Genomic DNA, 26,872 nt, shown 5'->3' on the forward strand with positions numbered 1-26,872 from the left:
TTGATTTGCTTCTGTCATCCTCCCTTGAGTCTTCTCATTCCCTGTCTTGTTTCACCTCCCCCATGCAATGACTCTCTTTGATTGTGTTCCTCTCTGCTGGTCTGGTGTCAGTAAAATCAACAGTCAAGGATGAGTCACAACTGCTGCAGAATATTGCTTTCAACAAGTTGCAATGACATCCTCACTTTCTGCCCACTGTGGAAAATCAGCTACAACCACATGCTAAACACTGTTTTAGCATCTATACACATGTCAGGTGAAGGTGGCTATGTCAGGGCCTTTAATTAAATTCTACAAGAAAGCACTCAGCATCATTTACATCCCCATTGTTCACACTCCAATGTTCTTTCCGTTGCAGCTTCTTCTCATTTTCCTCCCAAAGACGAGCTTAAATTGTCTCATACATCTCAGTTGTCTTGTGTTGAAGTAAAACACTTTGCATTCAACAAGAACAAAAAAGGGGGAAGGCTGCAAGAACAAAAAATGGCTTAAACATAAAATAATTGCTCATTTCCATGAAACTGAAACTGAAACTGAAACTGCCCCATACACCCATCAGCCACAACATTAAAACTACTGACAGGTGAGTTGAGTTACACAAATTATGCCATTGCAGTGGCACCTGTCAGTGATTGGGCTCTATTAGACAGCAGCTAAATGGTCCGTGCTTGAAGTTGGTCAGCAGCTCATGTGTTTACCTGACATGGCACCAGGATGCACTGAGGGAGTCTGGTCCCTGGAAGCCCCCCCTTGAAACTTATAGGACTGCTGATTTCTTGGGGCCAGATACTGGATCTGCAGGGAACAATCTGAAACCCCAACAGCAGGGAGGTATTTTTGAGTTTTTGAAAAGCTGCCACGAAATCAAGCATTTCGTGTTGTTTCAATTCCCTAAAGACTTGTAAAATCCTGGAGAGACTAACAAAGGAATGGTTTAATGTTCCTTCCAGGAAGACAAATACTGGAAAAACAGGTGAAAATCTGAGAGCATAAAGGAGAGAAACTAGAATCACTGTTTACATGCACGTCTGTCTAGACCGGTATTCTAATCAGTTCATCCAACATTTCGAGTAGTCGTTTGTGCCAGATGTCATAAATTCTCTCCAGCTGTATGAGAATGGGGCCAAGGTGAAATCATTGAACTTTGACTCACAAAATCTAATCAGTTTATTCTTGAGCCACTATTATTATTTTATTATTATTATTATTGTTTCTGTGATATGACGTTTGCAATTATGGGAAGAACAAGCTTATGTAGAACATATGCTTGTCAACACGTAAAAATTCAGCTGAAATAAAATACGAGAGCAACCAGGGATGAGTCGGACAAATCAGCACACTGGGTTAAAAACGACAGTTTTATTGTTCACATTAACAAAATCATATTTAGAAATCAGCATCGTCGTTACATGAAGTGTACAGCCCCCTCAGTATGTACAGGAACAAGGCATCGGACCCTCACAGCATCACAAAGCAATAACATGCAGATTCACTGTCTCCTGAAGCACACAAAGCAGCAATTTTTATAAACTGTGACAAAAATAACAGATGGACCTGATTCCCCAAGTAAATACAGATATGTTTGTTTGATCAGTTTATGGAGTGGGAAGTTTGTTCTTCAGTGCAGGTATCAAACACTCCGTACATCCATTTTTTCATTTTAAGTTGAATGAGTTTTGTTTACATTGGCTTTTTATTATATAATGCCACAAATCAACACAGGTCAGATTATAGTTTGATTTTATACACTGTACATGTGTCACTGTGCTCTTAAAATACACCACAGAGCAAACCAGAGCTCTGTGCCGATAAAACCTTTTTAATTCGATTTTGATACTATATACTTACTTATATACGATTATGAAAGGGCTTTGGTGTGCTCCTCTTCTAATGTCAGTTGATGCCCTAACATGAACAGAAGATTATTTAGATTTCTGATTTACGTCAGGCAGCGATTGGTTCATTCAGAGCGGTTATGGTGGAATCATCCACCGTGGGCGTCACTGTCACAGGTGTCTCTGTACCTTTAAGCCCTGGATGGAGGGACAGTACGCAAACGCTGTAACTGAATAGCTTTTCATTGAATGAACATCTGAATAGGGTAATTTTCGGGTCCAGCCGTATTAAACATTAACGTTCCACCTGAACGTATGGAAGAGATTTCACAAAAAGAAAATCTTGTGTCTCTGTCTGCTCTGTCGAACGTGTCACAAGACTTTCTTTCTCTGGATCCGCCCAAAATGTTCCCACCAGTCCTCAAACTGACCTCCATTTTGGGCCTTCACACCCACAAAGCCCACTCTGCTTGGCCCACCAGCAGGTTTCTACCAGCCGGCCAATCAGAATAGAGTGGACTCTTAAAGAGACAGGAACTGTTTTTATACAGAAGTAATTTACAAAGGTACTTTTAGAAGGAAATAAGCAGTTTTTGTAAATGATCAATTAATATTTCTAATAAAGATATAATAGTGTTTGAGTACTTACATACTTTTACTTAAAATTGTACGTGTTGTCAGGAGTTTTTGTAGTATTTTCACAGTGTGGTTACTACAAAACAACAATTTTTCCTTTGTAATGTAAATACATCCAAACCAGATAAACTCTGCAGTTTCATCAATCAAGACATATTTGAGGCTTTTAGATATTTTTGAAGGAGTATGACTTTTTTTTTTTCACAGATTATATCAATATTTTAGCAAAGCATGTGAAGAAAAGAATTTAAAAAAGCAAACGAGTTTCTCTTGGAATGAGCTGAATTATATTTCAGCCTGTTTTATAACAGTCTAGAGACCCTGGCTTTCACTCAAGATAAAATGATATGTCAATAAGCATCTACAATATTCACAATCTGTAAACATTTCCCCCAGGTAATGTAGAAAATACCACTAAAATAAAAGTGATAGAGGCCTTTAATTTTTCATATTTCTTCTGCGCTAAAGATTCACATTATTTACTCACAAACACACACGACGTCTTTCTCTGGCCACATACATTTCATAACTTTTAATATGCATCATTTCATTCCGGTTTCTTAGAGCAATATTTCACTTTTTTTTTTACACTTCATAGTGAAATTCATAAGAGTCAGCGGCTGCAGATGATTTGTCGCATCTTTAAATTCTCACTCGATTTCTTAATGACACTTGTGTGAAATATCATGTTATCTATTACTGCATGTTCATGAGTGTTTACATATTAGTGTCTGAAACTTTGTGAACAGCGCTGTGACGTCACCCCCTCCTGCAATCATTTCTACATTCATTGAGTCTTTGAGTGAAAAGCTACTGCTGTGTGTTACGTTTGTGCATATTATTAACGGTACATAAAGGGGAGCGTCCAGCTCCTGTGCAGAGGAAGGACCATCACTCTGGCTGTTTTTAGTTTGTTTAAGATAATCAGGAAAGAAACCAGGACAATGTTCCTTATTTTAGGTTTTTTCATAGGAGCTTTTTTCTTTTTTCTTTTTTTTCTTTTGGTTTGCTGTCAACCTTCATTGTTTCTTTTCTCTGCAGCAGCAGGATGTGTGGTGATTAATGAGACTGAGCTCAGGGTCAAATCCCTGCACACTGCTGAAGTGTCCTTGAGTGAAGTGCAGAATCCCAAGCAGCTTCAGGAACACTGCTGTAGCTGACCTCTGACCCTGCCCTTAAAGATACAGTAGCAACCTTTTACTCAACATTTATGATATACTCCCACACTAAATTCACTTTGGTTAAATATAAAATAACCTAAAGCCCCAGTCACTGGGGACTCCACCGTAGACCCTGACCACAAATCCTGCACCACATCCTCCACCTTAGCTCCTTCAAACACAGAGCTTCCAACAGTGACAAGAACTTTTCCATCAGCATGTCTCTTTAAAGCCCATTTCACACATGCACTGTGTACGAGTGAGATGCTCTCAAGATTTTCCAGAGTTTATCCTGTGAGACCTAGATTATATGTGTGAGCCTGTGCGTGGAGCACGCTGCTCTGTCCGGACGACTTAAAGAAGCCAATGGGCGTGTTGAAGACATTTCAGTCAACTGCCACAGTGTCTTTCTTTCTATTTTAGACGCACGGCCTGTCAACAAAACGGTTTCCCGCGGCCCAGTGTCTCTATCGTGTTGTACCAAACTCATCTTAATCTCCTGTGTTCATCTCCTCCTGTAATGTCAAACTGAGAAGGTAGATATTTAATGCTAAAAAGCTTCCATTTTATTTAACTTCATTATGCCATTCAGATAAAAGGCTGTGCAGAGTGTGATGGAGTGTAACCGACTGCAGGGACAAGGAGGACATGGGACCAGTTTAGGTTGCTTATTGGAGCTTTATCTATGTATATATAAAGTAGGACAAGGAGTATTTGGAGTAGAGGAGGCAGGAGAGTATTAAGAAAAACACAAAGAGAAATATCCCGTGAGTTACACTACGTGTACATGTGCATTAAAGCAGCTAATTTGTAAAATGATCTTTCTGCTTTTTGTAACGATGTCCCTTCACCTTAAAATGCCAAAAGAGTATTTTTGTCCTCCTGCTGCACAGATGACATACGGATGAACCAGATGCAGAAAGCAAGAAAACACTATTTCTTTTCTATTATTACTATTTTCTATTTTACTATTTTATTACTGTTTTCTATCAGAATTTCATTATGCTCAGGATTTTCCTGCAGCCTCTGTTAAAGCTTTTACCACTCAGCTAAATCTGAACTGGATGTGTATTAAAGCCTTCAGTCTTTGAAAAGTACTGCCACCATTTCATGTAATTTATTCCCACAAATGCTGATCGTGCACCTCGTCAGGTTGATCCGCTTCGTTCAGTCACGGTTTGACACCGTTTCATCCGTCGTGTCCGCACAAGGACTTTCCATGACACCCGAGTGCTGCTCCACCAGCAGTCCTTGATATAAATAGACCATTTCTATGGCAACAGAGTCACTGAAAAGATTGATTTTCTCAGTGTCTTTGACCAAGGTGCTTGTGTTCGGTCTTGACATTGACGCCACAGAGGAGCAGGAACATGGGTTTGCTCATTACAGATGCTCCACGCTCACACGTTTGGACTTATAGTGAACGTCCATTCATGTTTTTAATGATGATGCCATGAGTGTGTTTACCTCTTTGCTTTTGTTTAAACGTGGGAAAAGAAAAGTGCTGTGAGAGTCTAAAAACTCAGCCAGGGACACTGCAACTTGCCGTTTACATAAAATGTACATTCTGTTAATAGAAAACATTAATAGAATGTGCCAAACATGCAAATTTAAGAAAATCCGAGGGCTCATTGATGAGAAGCATCAACCTGATGGTGGAACAGGCTTTTGTGCAAACTACAATATGTGTTATTAACATTACAGGTGAGTTGCAGGACGTCAGACTAAAAACTGCTGGACTTCCCCTTTAAGACTGCTAGAAAAACAGAAGCACAACCTTTGTTTCCTCCTGACCTGCTTCAGTTCATTCCATGCGTGCAACCAAAGTCGCTCTCAAAACCCTTTCAAACCTCTTTTCTTCCGGCTCTGTGAGTTCAACCTGTGTGAAGCCGACCGCCAACAACAACCGTTTCCCTCTTTCATCTGCTGCTGTGATGTTTGCCACATTAATGAGGACTTTGCAGTGTATCACCTGAATTACAGTTTATGGGATTTTCTATGCTCGTTACAAACGTCTGTTTACCACAGGTGAGTGGGGGGGGACACCTGTATATGTGTCATTAAAATATTTAGCTTTGTGCACAGTCACTCTTTGTGTTCAGCTGAAAATCAAGCTCTTCAACATTCACCTCACGTCATCCAGAGACTCATCATCTCTCCCACATCTCCTTCACCCGCTCTGCTTCACTCTGAACGGGAAAAAAATCTCTTCACGCCTCTGATTTCTTTCCCACAAACACATGTGTCGTACGAATGCAAAATGAAATGACAGGAGCTGCTTGACGTTTGTACTCCACACTGCTGGTCCGCAAATTAAGCAAAGCTAGTTTGCTGTACTTTGAGATTAATTACGAATTATGAGAAACTGGTCGGAACCACCACCTTTTTTTTGCATTAGCCTTTTTATGTACATTTTAGTCATTTTGTGTCCCTGTGCCTCTTCAATATCTAGGAATCATACTAGTCCAAGACCTTTTTAACATATCGAATTCATATCTGTCAGCTTAATACTAGCCATGTCAAAAATGACCATCACAACCCCCTTTGACGTCCTTCTTGTGCAGACATTGGGTTTTTGCTGCTGTTGTGCCTCAGAGGGCAGTTTCAATAATATCCCCCACTTTCCCGGCTCTGGTACAGCTTAAAAAACAAAAGGCTTTATTAGTTATTATTACATTTAAATTGCATCTGCAATATCTGTTGTAAAATACACGAAGGACTTGTGGGACATCAGTTCGAAAAGGTAATGTTACCGTCCCAGTACACAGCAATTCCGTCTGCTCGCTAACTGCAGGAGCAGCAGCCTCAGTCACTAACTTTCTCATTAAGCCTCTTGTGGCAACGGTGAAGTTGCTTCTATCAATAAGAGCTCAAACACAAGCAGGGTCACAGTGAGTGCACTTTCACTTCCTGTGCAACTCAGACGCTTGCTTTCTTCCGAATCGTTCCGACGATTCAGCGGTTGTCGGCCGTGTCAGAGGAGGACAGGAGGAGGAGCACAGGGGCTCGATGGTGGACTTGTGCCACCTCAATCACCTCCAGCTTAACATCTCCAAAACATTTCCGGTGAAGGAGGCCTACACTGACTCCAGTCGCCATTGAAGGCACGGAGATCTACAGGTACCTGGGAGTGCAGCTGGATGAGGATATGGACTGGTCCAGCCACTTGGAGCCAGTGTAAAGGAAGGATCCAAACAGACTGTACAAGGCTAAAACCATTCAACATTTGCAGACCTCTGCTGTGCACCTTTTATAAAACTGTGGTGGCCAGTGGTGTGCCGGGGGAAGGGGACTCTGATAAAGAGAGCGAGCTCCACCATTGGGGTTGAGTTGGACTACGTTCAGCAGGCAGCTGAGGTGAGGATGCTCAGGAAACTGAACTGTATACTGAGTACTGGGTCTCACCCACTGCACGGCCTGGAGGTGTTTCGGCAGAGCAATGTCGGCCATAGACTTATACCACCACGATGCAGGTATGAGGAAGGAAGTCCTTTCCTGCCAGCGGCCATCAGACTTTTTAAGAAACAATAAAAATCGCAAGTTGCACATGTTACATTGATCATTTGCAAGAATTTTGCCTTTTTTGTTCTGGTGTCCTCTGTAACAAAGCAATGTCCTGCAAAGGATTAATAAAGTATTATTCTATTCTAGTCCATTCTATTTCATACTATAATGGTTTTACAGACACTTCCATACAACTTAACGCTTAGTGTCTTGCCCACGAACGCTGACATGTTGCCAGGAGGGAACTGAACCCCAGACCCCGCTGTTTTTTGAAGACCAGCTTCACCACCAACTGACCCAGTACTTAAAGCATATTCCAGTTAGAAACAGGCTTTAAAAGCTAAAGACAGCGACTCATTACAGATTGAAAGTCTTAGGCCAGAAACTTCTTCTACTTTGTATTAGTGTAGCAGTGTGTTGTGCGTTACATGTTTGTTCTTGTCAAAAACCATGACACTGCCGTAGTTGCCAGGCTTCTCTTGGAAACAAAGTTTTAATGAGGGTTCAATTAAAGATAAGAGCGTTACAAGCTCGGCTTAATGCTGAAGGCAGCAAGAAGTGGAAGAGCAGCTTCACCACTGCCAACATGTTGTCAAGCTGCAGTGAAAAACCCAGGTGTTAACACATGTTTGTGCAGAGACACACTACAGCTTAGAACCGTAACTGCTTGATTTATGTAGGACATTAATGCCTTAAATAAATGCACGTGGTCGTCCAGAAGCAGCCAGGGACAAGTCTTTTTTTTTACTCAGGGACACTTCAACTCTTTTATAGTCTTTAAAATAAAACGTTCAACCCGCTGCACAAGTCGCCTTTTTCTTGCTTATTATTTGTTAAGCGTTAAAAATATAGAGTGGCCGAAATTGTTGCGCTTTTTAAAAGAAAATCATCTCTTATCATTTTATTTAAAGTTCACATTTATCTGCTACTTAGAAATGAATGTTGGCTGAACTAGCAAAGAGAACAGCGGTTTTTTTCTTCATGTTTTTTCTACGATTAAAGGAGAAATAATCAACATTTTATGATTCTCCAAGGTTGTTTGTTCTGCTGAGGTTAATAAGTTGCTAACAAACAGAAACTGAACCAGCTGAAGAGGCTTCACAATTTTGCATACTTGCGTTGTGTATTTGGTTTCTGAGCCTTAGCGTTTGCTGGTCCTCTACATCCGACACGTCTGTGTGTAATATTTACATTGTAATTGCACTGTGAAATATAAATGTGACACATATTTTTACAAACAGCTTGAGATTAGTTTGTCACCGTGTACTTTAGGCTGGATTCAAGATGTCCTCACAAATGCTGAGCCACACATCTTTCCGACTGCAGGAACTCATCGAGCTGCGACCTGGAGCTTCCCATAACCTGAACTTGTAGAGCACAGGTGGTCGGTTCTAGGTTGCACGTCCTGATCGCACTCGACTTGCTGAAGCCCCCATTTCCCCTCCTGACTGTGAGCTTGTGGTTATAAACTGTGCTTGTTATGCTAATACGAATAAAGTTTTCTATTCTCTAATAAATTCACAAATATAAAATCTTGGATTAAAAGTTTTAAGTAAGCTTGTTTGCAGTTTTACAGACATGTCTTCTAAGACGAAAATGATTTTTTCCTTGCAGTACTCGGGGGGATCACCAGGGAAAGTCGGCTGAATAGTTGAATGGCAGCGCTAAGGGGCAAAAGTTCAGTTGCAGGTTGGTTCACGTAAGTTCCCACAGTGGAAAAGACCTAAAACTGACTTAGGAGGACATAGAAACGGAGCCACAACCTGTCTAGTTTGTCCACGTGGATTGAAATTAGGACTTGAGATGCCTCACATGTACAGTGTCTTCACCTGCTTGTGAGGACATACAGTAAGTACTGAACATGGCTTGTGAGGACACCTGTCCTATTAGGACATGTGTGAGAGTGTGTGTGTGGCTACATTACCATCGGCTAATTTGTTTACTATACAGACCTAAATACATTAGCATAATAATATTTGCGTATACACGATTTACAGGGTGTGTTTACTTATTAAGGCATATTGTATCCTTACATGACATAAATAGCATCTGTTTACATATGATACAAAGACGTAGGTGCTGCGTCCTTAAAGGTTCATTCCAATCAAAACCAGCTTCTTCCGCAGACACAGAGCCGTAGATTAGAAAAACGAAGACTTAGGAGACACGTTGATGTTTTAATACGTAATTTGCTGTTTGAAGCCCAGATTTACAGTAAATGACTGCATGGACTTGTCTTCTGGTTTCAGACTCTTTTTATTTAACTGAAACCACAAAGTCACTGTGAGCCAAACCGTTTTTCTCTGACAGAAGTGAGTGGCACCACATAAATACGAGCATATGTATTTTCAAGTTTGGGAGAAGCCGATTAGAGATATATTCTTGCAGCATGATACAAGATCCAGTTTTTGATGCAGTGGAAAGTGACGCTAGCAGAAAACGCTGATTAGTAAACACGAGGCAACGGTTTCAGGTGATGCAGCATGACATAGATATAGGTTGGACTGGGTTCACTGAATGCAAACATTTTTTGTCTTCGGACCTGCCATTTATGCCATCAGCAGTTAAATTAATTACCATTTTCCTACAGCGGTTTTAGATTCATCCTCAGACCAACTAAATCACTTTATACTGTGACAAAAACGTTAGTTTGGCCTGGAGGAGAAAGAAAAAAAAAAAAGATGTTTCACATATAGAGGATCCCTTGACTTCCAGATGTAATGATGGATATTCAACAGTGACTCATTTCACGTCTGCACCTCTTAGTCCAACACCTCACCTTCTTCTCACTTCTCATTCTCTGCCAACTCGCCCTGCATCTTACTGTATGTCCTTATAAAGTCACTTGTCCTTGGTGACTTTAATCGAGTTTGCTGTTGCACTCTTCAGATATTTTCAGAGAAAAAGGAAAATCCTTTAAAAGGCCGAAAGTTAAGATTACAGTAAGCACATTTTCACCAGCCTCAAATAACAAGCTTACGCTGTCTGGTGGTCGTGTTCTCTGTGTCTCTGTGTGTTTAGAGAGTGTTGCCGCTGTTGTTTGGCTGGTGTGTACAAAGTCGGAATATTGCTTTAATAAAAGTAGAATAATCCTAATATGGTTGATAACAGCTCAGGCTCAAGCTGCATACGAAGGTCTAATTGAAGAATACTGGTTTAAGATCCTTTTGACCTTTGTTGTTGCTGGCTGTAGGTTTCTGAGGGTGATGGACTTCGTCTCTGCTGTTACTGTCGGTCGACTGCTGATGCTGGTAGTGAATGTTAACGTTCGGCCAAAGTGAAACGTGACTTTCAAACCTGTTGCCTCTGTTTATTTGTGCATGAGCTAGCATCCTAGTTTCCATCAAACACTGTTTCGACAGTCCAGTAAAGACTCCACTGTACGGGAAACGTTTGTGATATTCACAGTGTGATGAGTCAAATATCGAACGTCTGTGTTAGAGTGGATCTTGTAATATGAATATAAAACATGACTACATTGAAATTCCTTTTGTTTGAAAATGATATGATGTTAGCTATGTTACCAAACTTTCTCCTGCATTCTTTAGTGCTTGTCAGACACAATATGCTTTGTACTGTAAAACTCTGATAAGATTTTTTTATAATATTGAACTTTAAACTTTCATATACAATAAGAATTGCTGTTAAAATGTGCTCTTATCCACACTGCGAGCTCCTTACCTCTCTTCCTCTACTGCACCGAGCCCTCTTTTTTTAAACCACGTGATGGGTTAGAATAAATATCATTACAGCAGGGCTCCTCCAGCCGAACGCCTTGTGCTTCTCTTGACAATACACATAAGGGCCCTGCACCATTTTGCATCCCCATTTTGCAGCTGATCGCTCGAGCCGTGGAAGGCGAAACCGCGACGCACAGCTAGTTGACTCCTTGTGCAGCCGCTGAGGAAGAAGCAGCAGCAGCAGGAGGAGGAGGAGGATCCCTGCTTGTCCCTTGTTCCGATTTGGAGTCCCGGCTCGATCCCGACTGTGTGTTATTCCGTGTCTCTGCATGTTCCACTAAAAACTCCTGGCCTCTGTCCGCTCCCCCCTCGCCTCCTCCCGCCTCCCCAGTTGCCAGCTGCTTCATCCTCAAGTTAATGGAGCCGTAAGTCCTCTTGGGCCGAACAAACACCGCCCTGCGTCTGTACATCTCGCCTCGGCAGATGGACACCATGAGCAGCACAGACAGGAACATCCCCCCCAGAGTCAGCAGGCCCAGGCCCGCAATGATGCACTTGTCTAGATGGGAGCCCAGCTGGGCATAGTACATCTCCAGCTTCTCCATTTGCCGCGCCGACACTGAGTCTGGGTCAACTTTGGCCTCGCGGGGAATGGTGTAAGCGATGACCACCAAGACGATCCCACTCACCAGGAAGACCAGAGCAAAGATGAAGCCATAATCCGCGGCGTGATCCTCAGTTGGGGGCAACTCTCTGAAGTCCTGTCCATCCTCCTGTGCTCCACCTCCTTCCTCCTCATCATATGACTGTGGGGAGAGCTCCTGATGCTTCTGCTGCCCCTGAAAGAAACAAATAACAGAGCAGACCGAACAGAGAAATCAGAAAAGGAAAGAAGAAATTAGCATGACAAAAAGAGAAAATGAGAGCAACATAGCACCAAGAATAAACTCAATGTCGAAGAAGAAATTAAAATAAAACACCACAAAAGAAAAATATGAAGAAGAGATGTAAAGCTGAAGTTTTTAATAGTCAACATTTGAGTTAGATTCTAAAGGGCAGTGAGGGAAAAATAAATAGATTTTCTTTATTTGAATCATTTATGGCTTTAGAGGGCATTTCAGAAAACATTAAGTCACACAAGACGTTAAATATTTAAGCAAAGATAGAGGTTGTCTTTGAAAGTACGTTTTCCAGGCAGGTTTTTGTGACTTTGTTAACCTCTCACCATGTACCTGACCTAACTTTTAATTACTATAAGTGATGTAGGTGACAACCTAATTTGTCAATGCTCAAACGGAGTTGTTGTTTCGTCAGAAGAAGGACTTGTCCACGAGCATCCAACCCATTGCAGCTGTTGGAATTTTAAATGCAGAACACCATCGGACAGGTGTTTCAAATGGACTGGAGACTGAGTTAACTGGTGACCATCTACTGAATGTCGGTGGTTGAGACAGGAACCACATTACCTGCTCTTGTCAGTGACATTTTATCGTATTTTTTTATTACTTTATCAAAAAAACATGCATTTTCCTTTTTTCAATAGCTGTAACTGGTTGACGTCACTCGTGAAACACCAGCTAAGCCCACTGTTTGCCCCAAGTACACTGGGGTCCCACGGTTTAGATTTAGCTGGGTTTCTGTACAGTTAACTTCACGGTAATGTTTGGAAACCGCAGTATGGCATATTTTCCTTGTCATGATAAAAAATACTAATACAAACAGCTGTTGATGAGGTTTTCTACTTTGGGACACGAGTTGAAATCGTTATTGTCACTTGGCGGTGAGAAGGGCTGTGGGGGAACTCGTTACCTTGTTATTGGCTGAAGTTGAGGGTAGGCAGCTCGCTGACACGGTCGCCCCTTGCTGCCGCTGGTGGTTTTGCTCCTCGTCCTGTTGGTAGGAGGCGTTCTCGAAGCCCCGGGCGGCGCAGCCCGGCGTGGCCGCTGTCCAGGGCACTGACGCCGGCGTAGGAGACTCGCCTCTCCGGCCCCCTCCGGCCCGCAGCTCCCGGAGCTCTACGCCGTTGAAAGAGGACTCCATCTAAATCTGACGCTCATGTCTTCACAGCTCCTCTGCTCTGCATTATCGTCACTAAATAAAGAAAATGATGATTGAGTTACAATATACTCTGACTATAAACTAACTAATGGCCTAAAATAATATTCCTTTTGGGACACAGTGCCTGTGGTGATCAATAATGTGATACAATAGACCTACTTCATATCATATTTATGGTTTCAACCCTTAAATATTGATGCATGTAGGAGTAAAAGTACATTAGTGACACACAGCCTCATATTTTATCCCACTGTCCTGATATATTATTATTTTACAGTGCTGGAGTGTAAGTAAGTAATTGTTAAGGAGCTGTTCTCATGGACAGTTTACTCATATACTTGAATATTTTCCATTTTATGAAATATTGTACTTTTTACGCCACTTCAATTATTTTAAACTTTGCAGAGCAGAATTTTACATTTCATCCATAAAATAAGCATTAATATTACAAAGTAATTAAGATACATAACAGCACCTAAAATTGGGCCTTTGTTCACTAAAAACAGGTTATGTGTTAATTAAAAATGCTGTTCCAGTAACATAATTGATAGGTTTTGCCCTTTTTCCTCCTTTCGTCATCACTGTCGCCATCATTTCTTTCTCTTAAACACGAGGGGAGTCAAAATCAGACTCTAAATGATTAAAAACACATCAGTGAGACGTTTCAAGTCCAAGATCGGGTTTCCAGACGTCTTTTGTGCCTCACGAGTGGTGGGAAGTAACTAAGTACATTATTTAAGTGCAGTTTTGACATTTCAGCTTTGAGTATTTCGATTTTCTCCTTTGACTTCGCTATGTTTTAAACACAAGTTTTCTTTTAATCCCTCAGATACTTTTTAGATAAAAAAAACTATATGATTATCAGACTTTATTGACCGTCAGTGGGAAGCTCAAACTCTTATACCCCCCAGTGTGTAACGTTATTCCAATTAGAGTCTTCAGATTCAAAACATATGATCATCATAACAGTGGATAAGGTTATTAAGACCAGCTCCATTGTTTCCAACTGCAACATAAAAGTGAATAAATTAATCCGTCAATAATTACAATCCACAAATATCATATTTATGTGAAATGAGGCCATACTGTGTAAAGAGTACTTTTACTTATGAAAACTCATCATTTTTGATACTTTTGCACTTTAGTAGACTTTTAAATGCAGGACTTTTACTCTGCAGTGCTGTATTGCTACTTTTTTCTTGAAGTAAATGATCTTTGTTCTTCTTCCATCACTGCCACTAACTCCACGTTCGGTTGTTATGCAGATAAATTTGCTAATATTCATATTTAAGAAGCTGCAATGTGTGTTTTTTTTATTTTTTATTTGCCAGTTTTGCTTCAGCAACACATGTCCACTGGCAATTTCTGCTGACCATCTGATTAATTCACTAATAATTTCAGCTCTGGGTTTGTGGGTTTGCTGCACATGAAGTGAACAAAATTAAGCCAAAACAATCAGTAAGACATTTTGTGTCTATCACTTCATATTATGTGTGTGTGTGTGTGTGTGTGTGTGTGTGTGTCAGTGCTTCACAGGAGATAAAGTCAAACCGTGTGGCTGCGTGATTATCATGTCACGGCCCGGGGTGTGAGCGTTCTTCACACAGCCGCCCATCTGTGCGCGCACCCTGCTATTATAATCAGAAGCCGGTATGAATATTAACAGCAGCCTGATAGCTGTAATCTGCTTTACGAGCCTGTCATCGATCCTCCTGACACATTAGCCTTTTCCCATGCATCCAATCAAGGCGGAGCTGCAATTTCACCCACAAAAATTGTCCTTTTTTACGGGAATATGTGGATTTGTGCTCCCGGAAAGCATCACATATCATTGCAGCTGCAGCCGGTTAATCTCCGGAGAGCTCCGGGCTAAAAAGCCCACTGACACAGTTACCGTGGATCATCTCGTCCACCCGCCGGTTCGCCTCCACCACTGTGACCTTGTGATGCGCCAGACTGCAAAAACTTGGACCAGGCGCGCGCGCGCGTGTGCGCGTAAGTGTGTCCGTGTGTGCAGGGGAGATGATATCAGGATGAGCCGGGACTGATAAGCACCACAGCGACTAACACGTTATTCATTATCCCGACCCGACCGCTGATAACGCGGACTGGAAGAGGAGCGGGAGCCCGAGTCAACGGATGATCGGATTCCGAGCAAAATTACGCAAAGATTAACAGGGGACACAAGTGCCGAGTCCTCCGGAAGAATACACCGGGAGTGGATTCAGTATCTAGGCGGGCAAACAGGCTGCATCCACCTCGCGCTGAAGCCGAAAAACACCCCTGATAGCAAAGATGCTCTGCGGGGATATCGAGGGAAGGATGTAGTGGGGAAAAAAGGGTCTTACCTGGTGCTGATGCCGCGGCCGGGCACGGTTCACGGTACATCTCCCCCTGAGAGGAGGATGCTGGAGGATGTGATGGGAGGATGGAGAGATGAGAGAGAGAGAGAGAGAGAGAGAGAGAGAGAGAGAGAGAGAGAAGCGCGGCTCATTCTGAACATGCGCAAAACCAGCTCGTGCTTTTCTCTGCTGTCGGTGGAGCTGGTGGCGTTTTTTAGACACAGGAGCGATCACAGATGGACTGAGATGAAGTCATGTGAGGATATTCAGAGCTGGATTCACCTCCCGAAGGGCCGAGGGGCAGCACTTTGTCACTGAGCCCCTTGTGGACCCCCACTATGTTGCATTATTCCCCCGGACACCCAGAAACCCACGGTAGTTATAAGTAGTCTGTTGGCCGCAGTTCTCACAGTTCATAAGTCTTTCGTAAAGCAAAAGTGCCAAAAAAATCCATAACCAGCTTCTCAAAATGTTTTTTTTTTCACTTACATGTAGATATACACACATCATATAGGTGCAAACATATTTTTAATATTGATAGCAGCATATATCTGTGGGGTCACAGTGTCTCAAAGTAGTTTTAAAATCAGAAGTTACACAGTGTTTGAAAGTTTTTTTTATTTGAAATGGGATCATTTTCCACAATAAATGAACGAAGTGCCATTTTTGTTATGTTTACACTGCAAAAGCTCATATTGGGGTGAAATAATATTTAGTACATTTTACACAAAGAGTGTAGCTAGTTTAAATTACTGCATTTAAATAAATACACTTGAATAATTGTATTTACTAATTTTGAATTGAAAAACTAAAGACAACAAAAGTTCGCCAAAAGTTTAGTTCTAGTCTTTATGAAACATTTTTAAAAGGTTTCAAAGTGTTTTTCAGAATACAAGCCCAGATAAGAAACCTGGTTTGATTCAAATACTAAAACATATCTGTGTTTTTACAGTAATCAGCACCAAATCGTTTTTAAGCAAACTACACTTTCATTTAAAAAAAATGTTCTTTAAGTAGCAGTGTTGTTAAGTAGCATCATGTGTTGTAAACTGATCCTATTCCGGAGACATAAAATCTGCAAAGTGACTAATAAGTAATAGTGCTTTAAAAAGTATCCTGCATCAGCTGACACTGAAATGTGTTGAAGGTGATAGAGAGTCTATATAAAAATGGAAATGTCTAATTATGTATCTTTGTAAATTTACAACATATGTAAATATAAGGCTTTTTAGACCAGTTGTTTTTTTTTGAGGCTGCCTGCTCGCTGTAATTTTACAAAAGGAAATCCCAATCTTTTCCATGCACCCGAATGCACCACGGGACACAGATTGCAGCAGCTGTTTGCTTATTACACACGTGATCTGTAGCATTGCTAAGAAAAAAAACAGGAGCGACACAGGAGATATTGAACAAACATTGTATTTGCATGTTTTACCACAGGATTCATTAAAACTATCAACCAGCATCGACCAGTTGACAGCATAAAGTACAAGCTTCTTTCTGTCTCTTTTTTTTTTTTTTTTTTTTTAAGTAGCTTTAATGATACAATAATCCCACAGCAACTATTAGAAGATTCCGTGGTTGGTCTGTTGGCTTTCAGCTTTTAAAGGATTCACACCAACATCTCACCAGGAAGCAGGCTGAGACTCTGCCTGTCAGGCAGTTTCAGGGAAATTAAACTGAAAGCAACCAAGTGCTCTCTCTCAAAGGAAAGTAGAGAATTCTTCGTTTAGTATAAGGGGCTGTGAAAAAGAACAAATGTATGCAACTGACATTTGGCTATTGAATATAGGTATGAGACCGTTTATGGTCTGACATTGACAGTGCAGCTTGTCTTGATGTTTTTGAAGCTGGAGCAGCTGATGTCGGCGATGAGAGTTTTCTCTCCAATCTTGTAGGGAACCAGCGCAAACAGGACACGTGCCCGTGTGTTTGGCAGCAGATCCGGAAGCCTGTTAATTCAACCACAAGTAGTGAGAAGCAGTGTAGCGTTTATTATTGCAGAAAAAAAAATTCCTACTGATTCAAATGCTTCCACAGAAACAAGTATCAAAAGTGAAGTCTTTATTCACACTGTTCCTAGTTTGAGTAAAAACTGGTTTTAGACGTTTTGTTTAGGGGCTCGTGTTCTCAGATTTAACACTGGAGAACTCTGACAAGAAAAGAGGTTTTCTTTCCTCTGGTGTCAGTACATATATTAGATTAACACTAGAACGGAGCCGTGTCACAATCACACACACATTGAAACAACTGGCTCGTCAAATATAAGCGGACAAATATGTTTACTGTTTTCATAGTATTTGTCAGGTTTTAATAAGTATAAATACCTAAACGTGTGAGCGCTTACATAGTTTAAAGGTTTATTTGACTTTATTAGACTAAATACAAATAAGTAATTAACTTCTGGTCTATTAATTTGAAAGAGAAGGATGAATATTGCTGACAATACACTGCAACATTAATAGAAGAAGTTAAACTATCTTTGTAATACTGAGACATGTAACAGTACTTTGTCTACTGGTTTTTTTCGACAAACACACACTCACGTGTGTTTCTGCTCTTCCATTAGTCCACTTCCAGAGACAGTCAGAGTGCAGTCCTTCAGCTTCTCGTCGATCGGGTTCATGAAAGCCACTTCCACATTTATCTCGCGGTTCAGTCTCATCTCACCAGAGACCTGCAACGCACACGTTTTTAACCACGTCTTTCAGATAATGCGCAGAGTCTAAGACCCCGTGGTCCTTCACTTGGTGTGTGAATCAATAAACACGTTTAAAAATGTTATTTTGAAAAACTCAAACTCAAACAAACCCACAACAAAACTGAAACTAAACAAAATAATAATTTGAGATGGAGGAAGAAATTAAAACTAAACCTGAGTAAAAATCGGAAACTATCCACCGACTTTACATCTGGCAGCATCAGCAGGTTGACATGTGTCAACAAGCAACCGATCAATTATCAGTAAATATGGAACAAATACTCCTGGTCCCCTCAGGAAAATCCCCTTTGTCTGGGGGAAACTGTTTCATTTTAGGTCCAAAGTGAATTTGGTTTAGCTTTGTCTCTTAAAAACCTTTCTGAGAAGTGACACCCACAGGGGAGCGAAGCTGACAGAGAGAGAAGTTTTTTTTGTACTGACTTTGATGGAGATGGGAGGATTCTGCAGCACAACATTGTTCATAACTAGATATTCGGTGCCCGGTTTTTCGGCGACCAAGGCTGAAACCCTCATGCTGTCGCACTCCATCATGTATTTATTGTAGACAGAGAAAGGAACCCGGATAGGGATTGACAGATCTGCAAGAACCAGAGGTAGAGAGTAAGACTTTAGGGAAGTTTCGACTAAATTCCAGGACGAAACACACGCCGAATGTAAAACTGTCCAGAAAAAAGTCCTTAGAGAAAGAGTCACCTTTCCCAGGCTGCAGTGTCTCCTCCTTCCTTTCACCCTGGATGTTGTCAGCCACCTTGCCGTTGTACGTCAGGGCCTGGACGCCGATGTTGATAGACAGCTGTTTGGCAGTAGTGCTCTGCAGCACCAGATTCAGGTGCACATCCTTGCCGTTTATTGGTTTGGTCACCTGCAGCACCACAAAATGAGACAAATTTCCTACATTAAATAATCTTCAGACACGGATTTCACGTGACACAACCCAGTGTGACCCAGTAAATGTACACCAATCCATTAAGTGATACTTTAATGACTGTGTGTTGCTGATGTCCACAATGAAGTCCTTCTAATCGGTACTAGGAGAATCTCTACTGATCATGTACAGTCACTTTCTTTAAGGAAAGATCTTTTTCTACATAAGAGAAGGTGCTGGAAACTGTCTTCTTCTTCGTTTCCTTTGACCTGTTCCCTTTCAGGGGTCTCCACAGCGAATCATGTGCCTCCATCTAACCCTGTCCTCTCACACCAACTAACTTCACGGCCTCTCTCACTACATCTTTCAGGATAACTTCTACTCCATTTGTCTTCCTATCTGACCCATGTTAGAACAACTTGAACCCTGCTCCTAAGCTTCTAGCCTTGCTACTTTTCCACCTGGTCTCCTGGACACACAGTATGTCCACCTTCCTTCTCTGCATCATGTCATGTATGGAAGTCAGATTCGGTGTGAAAGTCATGATTTGTCATGTGTTTTACGTCGGATGCCCTTCCTGAAACATCCCTCTGTATTTATCCAGACTTGGGACTCTCACAAGAAGACACTGGCTTGTGTCCCCTTCTAGTTGCATTATTAATTACATATTATATTAATTGATGTTTTTATTTTTTTGTTTTCTTGCTCTGTATCAAATGTGACAGATAACGATGCCTCGCTGTGTCTCTCAGTGTGGGAAATAAGGCTAATCTGGGTGAACTATGAAAAAAGATACATTTCCATGCATTTTCCTATTTCGAGGATTGAAACATGGCAGAAAATGAAGCAAAGTCATCTCAGACTGGAAGTGTCACATTTGTGACCGTGGTTTATTTGACCTACCTCTTCAAACCGCATGGACAAAGGCTTAAATTCCATGTCACTGAGTGCATTCACCCGTGCTGTTCGGAGGAAGCTATTGTTTCCGCTGGCATAGTTAAAGACATCTCTCTCCTTCTCTGATCCTGTGAGGGTAGAAAATCTGTCAAATCTCACGAGCTGCTGCAAGAATAGAAGAGAAAAAAACGGTGGAACCCACCCTCTGCGTATTTGTAGGAGTCTGTGATGTCCATCCTCTTGTTGGAGTCGACAGCCTTGGTGGAGATGTTCTTACCGACCCTCTTAGTGTCAGAGCTGATAATTACTTTTGAACCGTTGGCTTTGACCTGCCAGGATGGACCAACAGAAACATCAAAGATGAAAACTGATTAAAATAAATTGGGCTTTTTGCAGCACCAAATTAAAACAAGTCCTCTAATCTACACAAGCGTAAACAATCATATATCATCCAGAGGGGGAGTGTCCCAGCGCATGTCATGGTCACAAAAATAAAGGAACAAGGGGCTGTAGATGGCCAAAGTGATTAGTAAATGTGATATTGGTATTTTGCTTACTGACCAGCCAGTCAACACAGTCAGCATTGACCTCAGCGAAGACAAATGGGACGTCGTATTTGAGATCTGTTTCACCATTCAGGATGGCTTTGACTGAGGCTGGACCGCAGCAGAACACACCTAAAGGAGGACAAAAAAAAGTACAAGTCACCACACATACAGGAAGTAACGACATTTCTTACTAAGAGTAAAGTGTTTTCTAGAGAGTAGTTTCATTACAACTTGTTGTTTAATGCAACATGTGGTGCAGTAGCTAATGGACAGCTGGATGGTTTTTGGGGGCTTTGGCATGTTTCTCTGTGCTTGCATGAGTTTCTGCTGGGTCTTCATTTGCTACTCTGAAATTGATGCCACAAGACAACAACATCAGAAAACAACATTTTAGAGTGTGAGACACATTTGCATCTTGGGAATCTTGTAATGGACATTGTTCACTGTTTTCTGACATTTTTTGGGACTTGCTAGTTTCAGGCCTATGTGGGTGTGTTGCTGCAGGTACAGAAAACTCAATGCAAATGGAAATTTGACAATCACGATAATAAGATATGAGATATCTACTAGATATCACCCACTGTTGGTTTTTGCAGATGATGTTGCACTGTGATGATGTAAAGTGTGAAGTGCACTTTTCTGTGACATAATCATGTTCCACATGATAAAGCCTCGTGTTTTAATTAATTCCTGGCCACAATCTGTGTCAAATCTTATTGCCATTAAATCTTATTTGTACATTTTTGTTTTACAGGGAATAAACCATTATAATTTTGACCACTTTCTGAACTTTCTGTTTGTGCCATGTCAGGACAAAATGTCTGGAGACAAGTTGATTAAGACGTAAACCATTTTAAACTTAATAAACTAAAAGAGCTGTTTATTTCTATCCCTGAAAAAATCTCATGGGATTTATTTTAGAAAACTAATATTCCTTTACCTCAGGACACATGTTTACACCTGTAGAAATGTGGCTTTGTTATATGTTGATTATCAAAAAAATGTAATAGAAATCCAGGAGGAGTCGTGTTTAAATAGGGCAAGAAACAAGATCATCCGAGAAACAAAGTAAATGTGGCCAAGCCAGTGTTTACCTTCACTCTTCTCCTGTGGTGTTGGATCCAGAACCTGCCAGCCGTCATATTTACCATCTCCTGCCAGGTCTGGCCTCTTCATCCACCCTTCCACCCACACATGGAAGTTCCTAGAAATAACATGTGAGCATGAATCGATCCCCACGTGACCCCTACTGGGATTAGCAGCATTGATAATGAATGTGTCTGTGTCTCACCAGATACTGTCCTTGCTTTCTCTCTCTCTGACGCCATAGTCGGCGTGGTACACATCAATGGTCAGATTCGCGTCGTTGTCGTGTGCCGAATCGAAGTTGGTGACCACCCGGCAGGGGATGCCCAGCAGACGCATCACTGGAACCCAACGCCAAACAAGTTCTTACTAGTGTGTCTGTTTCCCAACAGTCTGCAGCTTCCTTAGCCAATGCTCCAAGCACTTATTCATATTTACACGTATATCAAAAAACAAAAATTCGTAGACTAAAAGAATGGGGAATACTAGTTTTTCCCAGACTGAGTACAAGTACTTACATTTGGCTCTAAACTACAGACATTTTTCTGGGGAGCCTAACATGGTATCAGGTGCAGTATCTGAGACAATTTACGTGTATAAGTACAAGTACACTAAGGCAGGATCCGGCCTGATACTGGTACCGGCATCGAAACATCCCTACAAATGATTAATACACTTGCCGTAGTTTTATTTAAATCTCGCAGGAACCCGGACAAAAGTTCTGGGTTTTTAATATTTGTCTATTTACGCCACTCAGCTTCTCCTGATGTGCATTTATGTCTGTGATTGTGAAAACATTTTTTTGACTAACTGTTTCAGAACTAATATTCATCTTTTAAAAGTCGGACGTTTACCTGAACACATCACACCAGCAAACACCCAGCACTGTCCATACTTGACTGGGCTGCAGTTAGTCTTGAACCACTGCTTAAGGATGGCGTAGCTGCCGTTCCACTGACTGGGTGAGACCCCACCTGCATACGAGCTGCCCCAGTTTCCCTGCAGGACGCCCCGGTCGTCGTTGCAGTTGATCTAAAAAGAACACGAAAAGGAAGTTTTCATCCTTTTTCTTATACTTAGACTTATTATTTATCAATATTCATTTTAAAGTACAGTGCATCAATTTCGTTATTTTCTTCAAAGTTCTACAAACATTACCCCATAATCTGAAAATGCAGCATCCTCTCAATAAATCTATTAGATCTTCATCAAGTTCATGTCAAATCCATTACAATCCTTTGATGTTTTGTAGATGTACAAACATTGTATGTGATATTGGTTAAAACTTCACCACTGCCTTGTTGGCTAATTTATGCCCCATGTTCACAAAAAAAAAAAAAATGCTTCTGCTAAATCGTTCACATTACTGTTGGTTCCTTCATCAGTTAAAAAATGATTCAATTCTAATTATAATGTTATTCAATATTTTTCATGTTCCTTAGAATAAAAATCGAAACTAGTCACACTTTTCCAAAGAATCTTTAAGTGTTGAAATTTTGAAATCTTTCAATGACATCACACGCTCACAGGTAGGTGGAAAAATTCAGTTCACAATATCAATGCAATAAGCCTCCAAATACGGAGGAATCATTACAGTGAGTAAAATGCACCAAGGCTAAGATCGTGTCCTACCATGGCGCTGACCACACGGCTGATGTAGATGGGGTTACAGCGAGCAGACTCGTCGCTGGCTGGATCTTTCAGGAACTTGTTGTTGACGTCGAGCATCTTCAGACAAATGTTTACCATGCTGTCCTCAAACTCAACACAAGGAAACGAGTTGAATTGTTAACGCGCATTTCTCATCCAACACATGCTGCAAAGTAATCTCTCATCTGATATGAATCATTAATACTGCTTCAACAGGCCTTTAACGCCTCTGCGCAGAGTAAATTTCACCTGCATTCAATCGTATTAATTACAGTTATGCTCTGTAAAACTATAAGGGAGCCAGGGACATTTCACACTTTTGGTTTTGCTCAAAATGGCAGCAAACATCACATCATAATGGTAAAAAGTTTAATGAAAATCTTGCACATATATAAGGTCACAATCTGTGACCTTTAGAGAAAATTAGAACAAGAAATTAATGGTGATTGTACATTTGTTTGGATTTCAAAGCCAAAAATGAACTGAACAGTTTCGTGCACATAAATGTTACCCACGATTTCTAAAATAATATGTCAAATCAATTTCAAATCTTTCCCTTCCCCGTATCATATCACAGCTGGACCCACTCTCCCCTACATAGTCACTACCAATACTTTGGGGACAAATGTTCATCTCAGCTGGAAAACAGTCCACTTCTCCCACGTCTTAAACAGCATTTTTCATAGACTTCATCATCAGGGACTCAAGAGCCAATTGTTCCAAGCAGAAAACTGAAAAGGCAAACAAAACAAAGTGTGTGTTTGTGTGTGTGTGTGTGTGTCTATACCTGTCCAAAGTCCCAGTTCATGGGAGAGATGTAGTTTCTGCTTCCTCTGTAGATGATCCCTTGTTCATTCATCACATACTCCTGTCTCTCTTTCTCATCAGGCAGAAACACCCAGTCGTCTACAGAGAGAACAATATAAATATGTTGTTTAGAAGTATTCAGATACTTTACTTATGGAAAGCTACAGTATTCACAGTACTATATAAAAGTACTTCAGCATTATCAACAATGTGTAGCAACCGGACAGTGACAGACTGGACGGACAAACGCACCAGGACACCAGGGGTTGAAGAGCACCACCAGCTTTGCCAACAGCATTTCCTGGTCCTGGTGTTTCACTGACAGGACGTACTGTCCTACGGGGGTGTTGGCTGCGGGGGTGATGGTCAGGATCAGGATGCCCATTGATGGGAAGGAGTTCTTGTGAAGCTCTATGTTCCATATTGCCTTGGCTGATGGTGAACGCATCACATTGTCTGGGATGCCGAAGCGCGATTTTGTCCCTCTGTCCTCAGATGGACTTGTTCCTGTAGACAAGAGACACAGAGCGAGTCACTTATCAATGTGCATCACAATAGTTATTGACTGGATACTTTTCTTGGAAAGTTGTTGTCTGTGTTTAGCATTAGCTAAAATGATTGTTGATATGCCTTCATGGAGATGAGTAATGGATGGTGGTTTACACACTGAGAAACACACATTTAAAATAAAGACACAAAGCAAAATAGAGACGGCAGCAACTGCAGCATCAGTATTTGGACAAATGGTCCTACTTTCCATAGTAATGCAGTAATTTGATGCTTTACTTCAGGTCTGGTTATGATTTAGATATTACCAAATTACTAAAGTTATTTTATGCAGATAACTCAGTACATCAAAAACAAGACAGTGATGTGTCTTATTAACTAAAGGTAAAATTCATGTGTTCAAGTCAAACGGAATCTCACAGTCACACTGGAAACACGAAAAGAAAAAACTGGTGTATTTGTGCAACACAATGGTGCAAAGCATCACACGTTGGCTCTGGTTCAGCAATAAAACACGTTGGTAGTTGGTAGCTGTACATACACACTGTGATCTGTAACTATTTGTAACACTGAGCAGCACGTGTCTCCACTGTTGTCCAAAAGCTATTGAAAGTAAATAATTTAGATGAGACACTGACCAGTCGCTGCAACCACGGTGAGCGGATTCAGGTCAGGGTTGAAAGCTTGCGTCAGTTTAAGGCTCACAGTGAAGCGCTGGCCTCGCCTCACGATCAGCTCGTCCACCGAGATGACACTGGTGTGATGCTCAGTGTTGTTGTTCTTACTGTTGAGCTCCACTCCCTTAAAGACTGAAAGACATTTAAACACATAGGAAGATGTTGAAAGAGCTGTGAAACATAACATAAACCACAGGCACCGATTTGGTCCAGTGAAACATGTACATGCAGGTACATCAGTGGAGGTAGAGTTTGTATGGGTCACAGGTCACCAAACAATCTTTGATATGTGAAATAAAAAAGCGAAAACTCGTGGCTCTGACCCCGGCGTCGGAGATACATGGCGAAATCAGTTGAGGGTGGGAGTGAAGAGTGAGAGCCAGAATCTTAACTTTAGAAAACACACAATTGCAGCAATGCTGTGTTACATCACAAATATGTGTTATCACACAGAGGAATGTGTTTCTTAACCCCTTGCATCCTGCTGGATTCACAGGCAGATGGAGTTTTTCTAGTCATGGTTGTGTGGCTGAGAATCAACCGTCTCTTGTTGAGTCGTTAGAAAATACATTTTGCATGTGGCATCTGTATTTTTTTTTTTTTTTCTGTTTAACAGGTCATGTCACGTTTAACTTCCCAAACGTTTCTATTATTTAAATGTTTTTCTTTCCTTTTCCCTTTGTTACTGTGATTTGAGACGTTGAATGATTAAAAAAACAACGCTGGCAGCCAAAAAAAACAGTTGTCGGCTGATCAGAAATCCTAAAAAAACATTCAATTAGCTATAGGCTCATGTGAAAATGTTGAGAAAAAATTCTGCAATGTCTTGCACTATAGAAAATCCCTACAGAATTGTACATATCTGTGAAATATGCGACTAACGAGTGCGTTGTAATATGAAGACATTCACACAAATTTTAACCAGTAAGACGTGACAGGGCGATAAAGTTTAAAACAGAAAATATTAAGTGAAAGACACTGATGTACTTACTGGATTTTTTCAAATTTGTTGTCATCTTTCCACGTCGTTGTCTCTTCTTATAGCAGAACACTCTCTGTATTGCAGGCAGCCGCACAGTGACAAGTGGCGAAGCTCTGGTCGATATTTAAACCCTTGAAGAGCCCAGCCCCACCGCAAATTAACATGGGACACATTTTCATTGTGGGTTGTGAACGGATTCAAAATAAAAAAAAAAAAAAAAGATGCTGCAATCATGCTATGAGTCATGAAGTTTCACACAGCAATGATTTGTTGTAAGATGTTACAGGCCATGACTGAAAGTAAACTATGCTGCTGTTGCACTGTGTCATGAAAACATAAACTTGCTTTTGGTCAAAGCACCGTACAGTGAGTACTTATACTTGGAGTGTGTGTAGTGTGATTGTAGTTTAGACTATATTGGCTACTGCGTCTAAGCAAACATCTGACACAGGTTTCTGACGATTACTTTAGATTTGCTCATTTAATTTTGCACGAAACTAATTGCATGTGTAATAGTAATTTTTAAATCATGTTATCACTGAGTTGCTGTAAATGTTAATCTCCGAACAAAAAAAAAAAAAAAAGGTCAGGCTCAGTCATCTTTAGGATTGTGTCGTTGCTCCCATCTGCCATTAGTGCAGATCAGATTACGCAAGAGTCTACAGCAAATAAAGAAAACATCCATAGGTGCACAGGACTCTCACGCTTTCGACAGAAATGAGGAGGGGCTGGGATGATGAAAATTCCAATCATGGCTCATACTAGATGTCTTACACAATAACATTTCTTTGTCCTAATGTGTATTTCAACCAGCCACTGCGTGTGGGAAGTAGCAGAGATCACAAAAGTACACGCATGCTTTGCTCAAGTAGAAGAACAGATACCTGTGTTAAAACTTGGACTCTGGTAGTCGGAG

General features: G+C 41.0%; 2 protein-coding genes across 2 annotated transcripts; both read right to left on the reverse strand.

Annotated features, from left to right (window-relative positions):
* Window positions 1–1,339: 1,339 nt before the first annotated feature.
* Window positions 1,340–15,951, reverse strand: tmem74b (transmembrane protein 74B). The gene is made up of 3 exons (XM_067503581.1): window positions 15,222–15,951; window positions 12,625–12,906; window positions 1,340–11,654 (listed from the first exon to the last, which is right to left on the reverse strand). The coding sequence occupies exons 2-3, from the start codon at window positions 12,853–12,855 to the stop codon at window positions 11,013–11,015; spliced, it is 873 nt and encodes a 290-aa protein (XP_067359682.1). The 5' UTR covers window positions 12,856–12,906; window positions 15,222–15,951; the 3' UTR covers window positions 1,340–11,012.
* Window positions 15,952–16,618: 667 nt separating this feature from the next.
* Window positions 16,619–26,120, reverse strand: LOC137127118 (protein-glutamine gamma-glutamyltransferase E-like). The gene is made up of 15 exons (XM_067503580.1): window positions 25,966–26,120; window positions 24,936–25,106; window positions 24,043–24,297; window positions 23,771–23,889; window positions 22,966–23,094; window positions 22,188–22,365; window positions 21,539–21,674; window positions 21,342–21,451; window positions 20,261–20,376; window positions 19,902–20,028; window positions 19,706–19,827; window positions 18,631–18,799; window positions 18,358–18,515; window positions 17,762–17,892; window positions 16,619–17,167 (listed from the first exon to the last, which is right to left on the reverse strand). Exons 1-15 carry the CDS (start codon window positions 25,988–25,990, stop codon window positions 17,020–17,022), a joined length of 2,094 nt encoding a protein of 697 aa, XP_067359681.1. The 5' UTR covers window positions 25,991–26,120; the 3' UTR covers window positions 16,619–17,019.
* Window positions 26,121–26,872: the final 752 nt, after the last annotated feature.

This window comes from Channa argus, chromosome 5 (assembly GCF_033026475.1).
Source record: "Channa argus isolate prfri chromosome 5, Channa argus male v1.0, whole genome shotgun sequence".
In the NCBI taxonomy this organism is placed as follows: domain Eukaryota; kingdom Metazoa; phylum Chordata; class Actinopteri; order Anabantiformes; family Channidae; genus Channa; species Channa argus.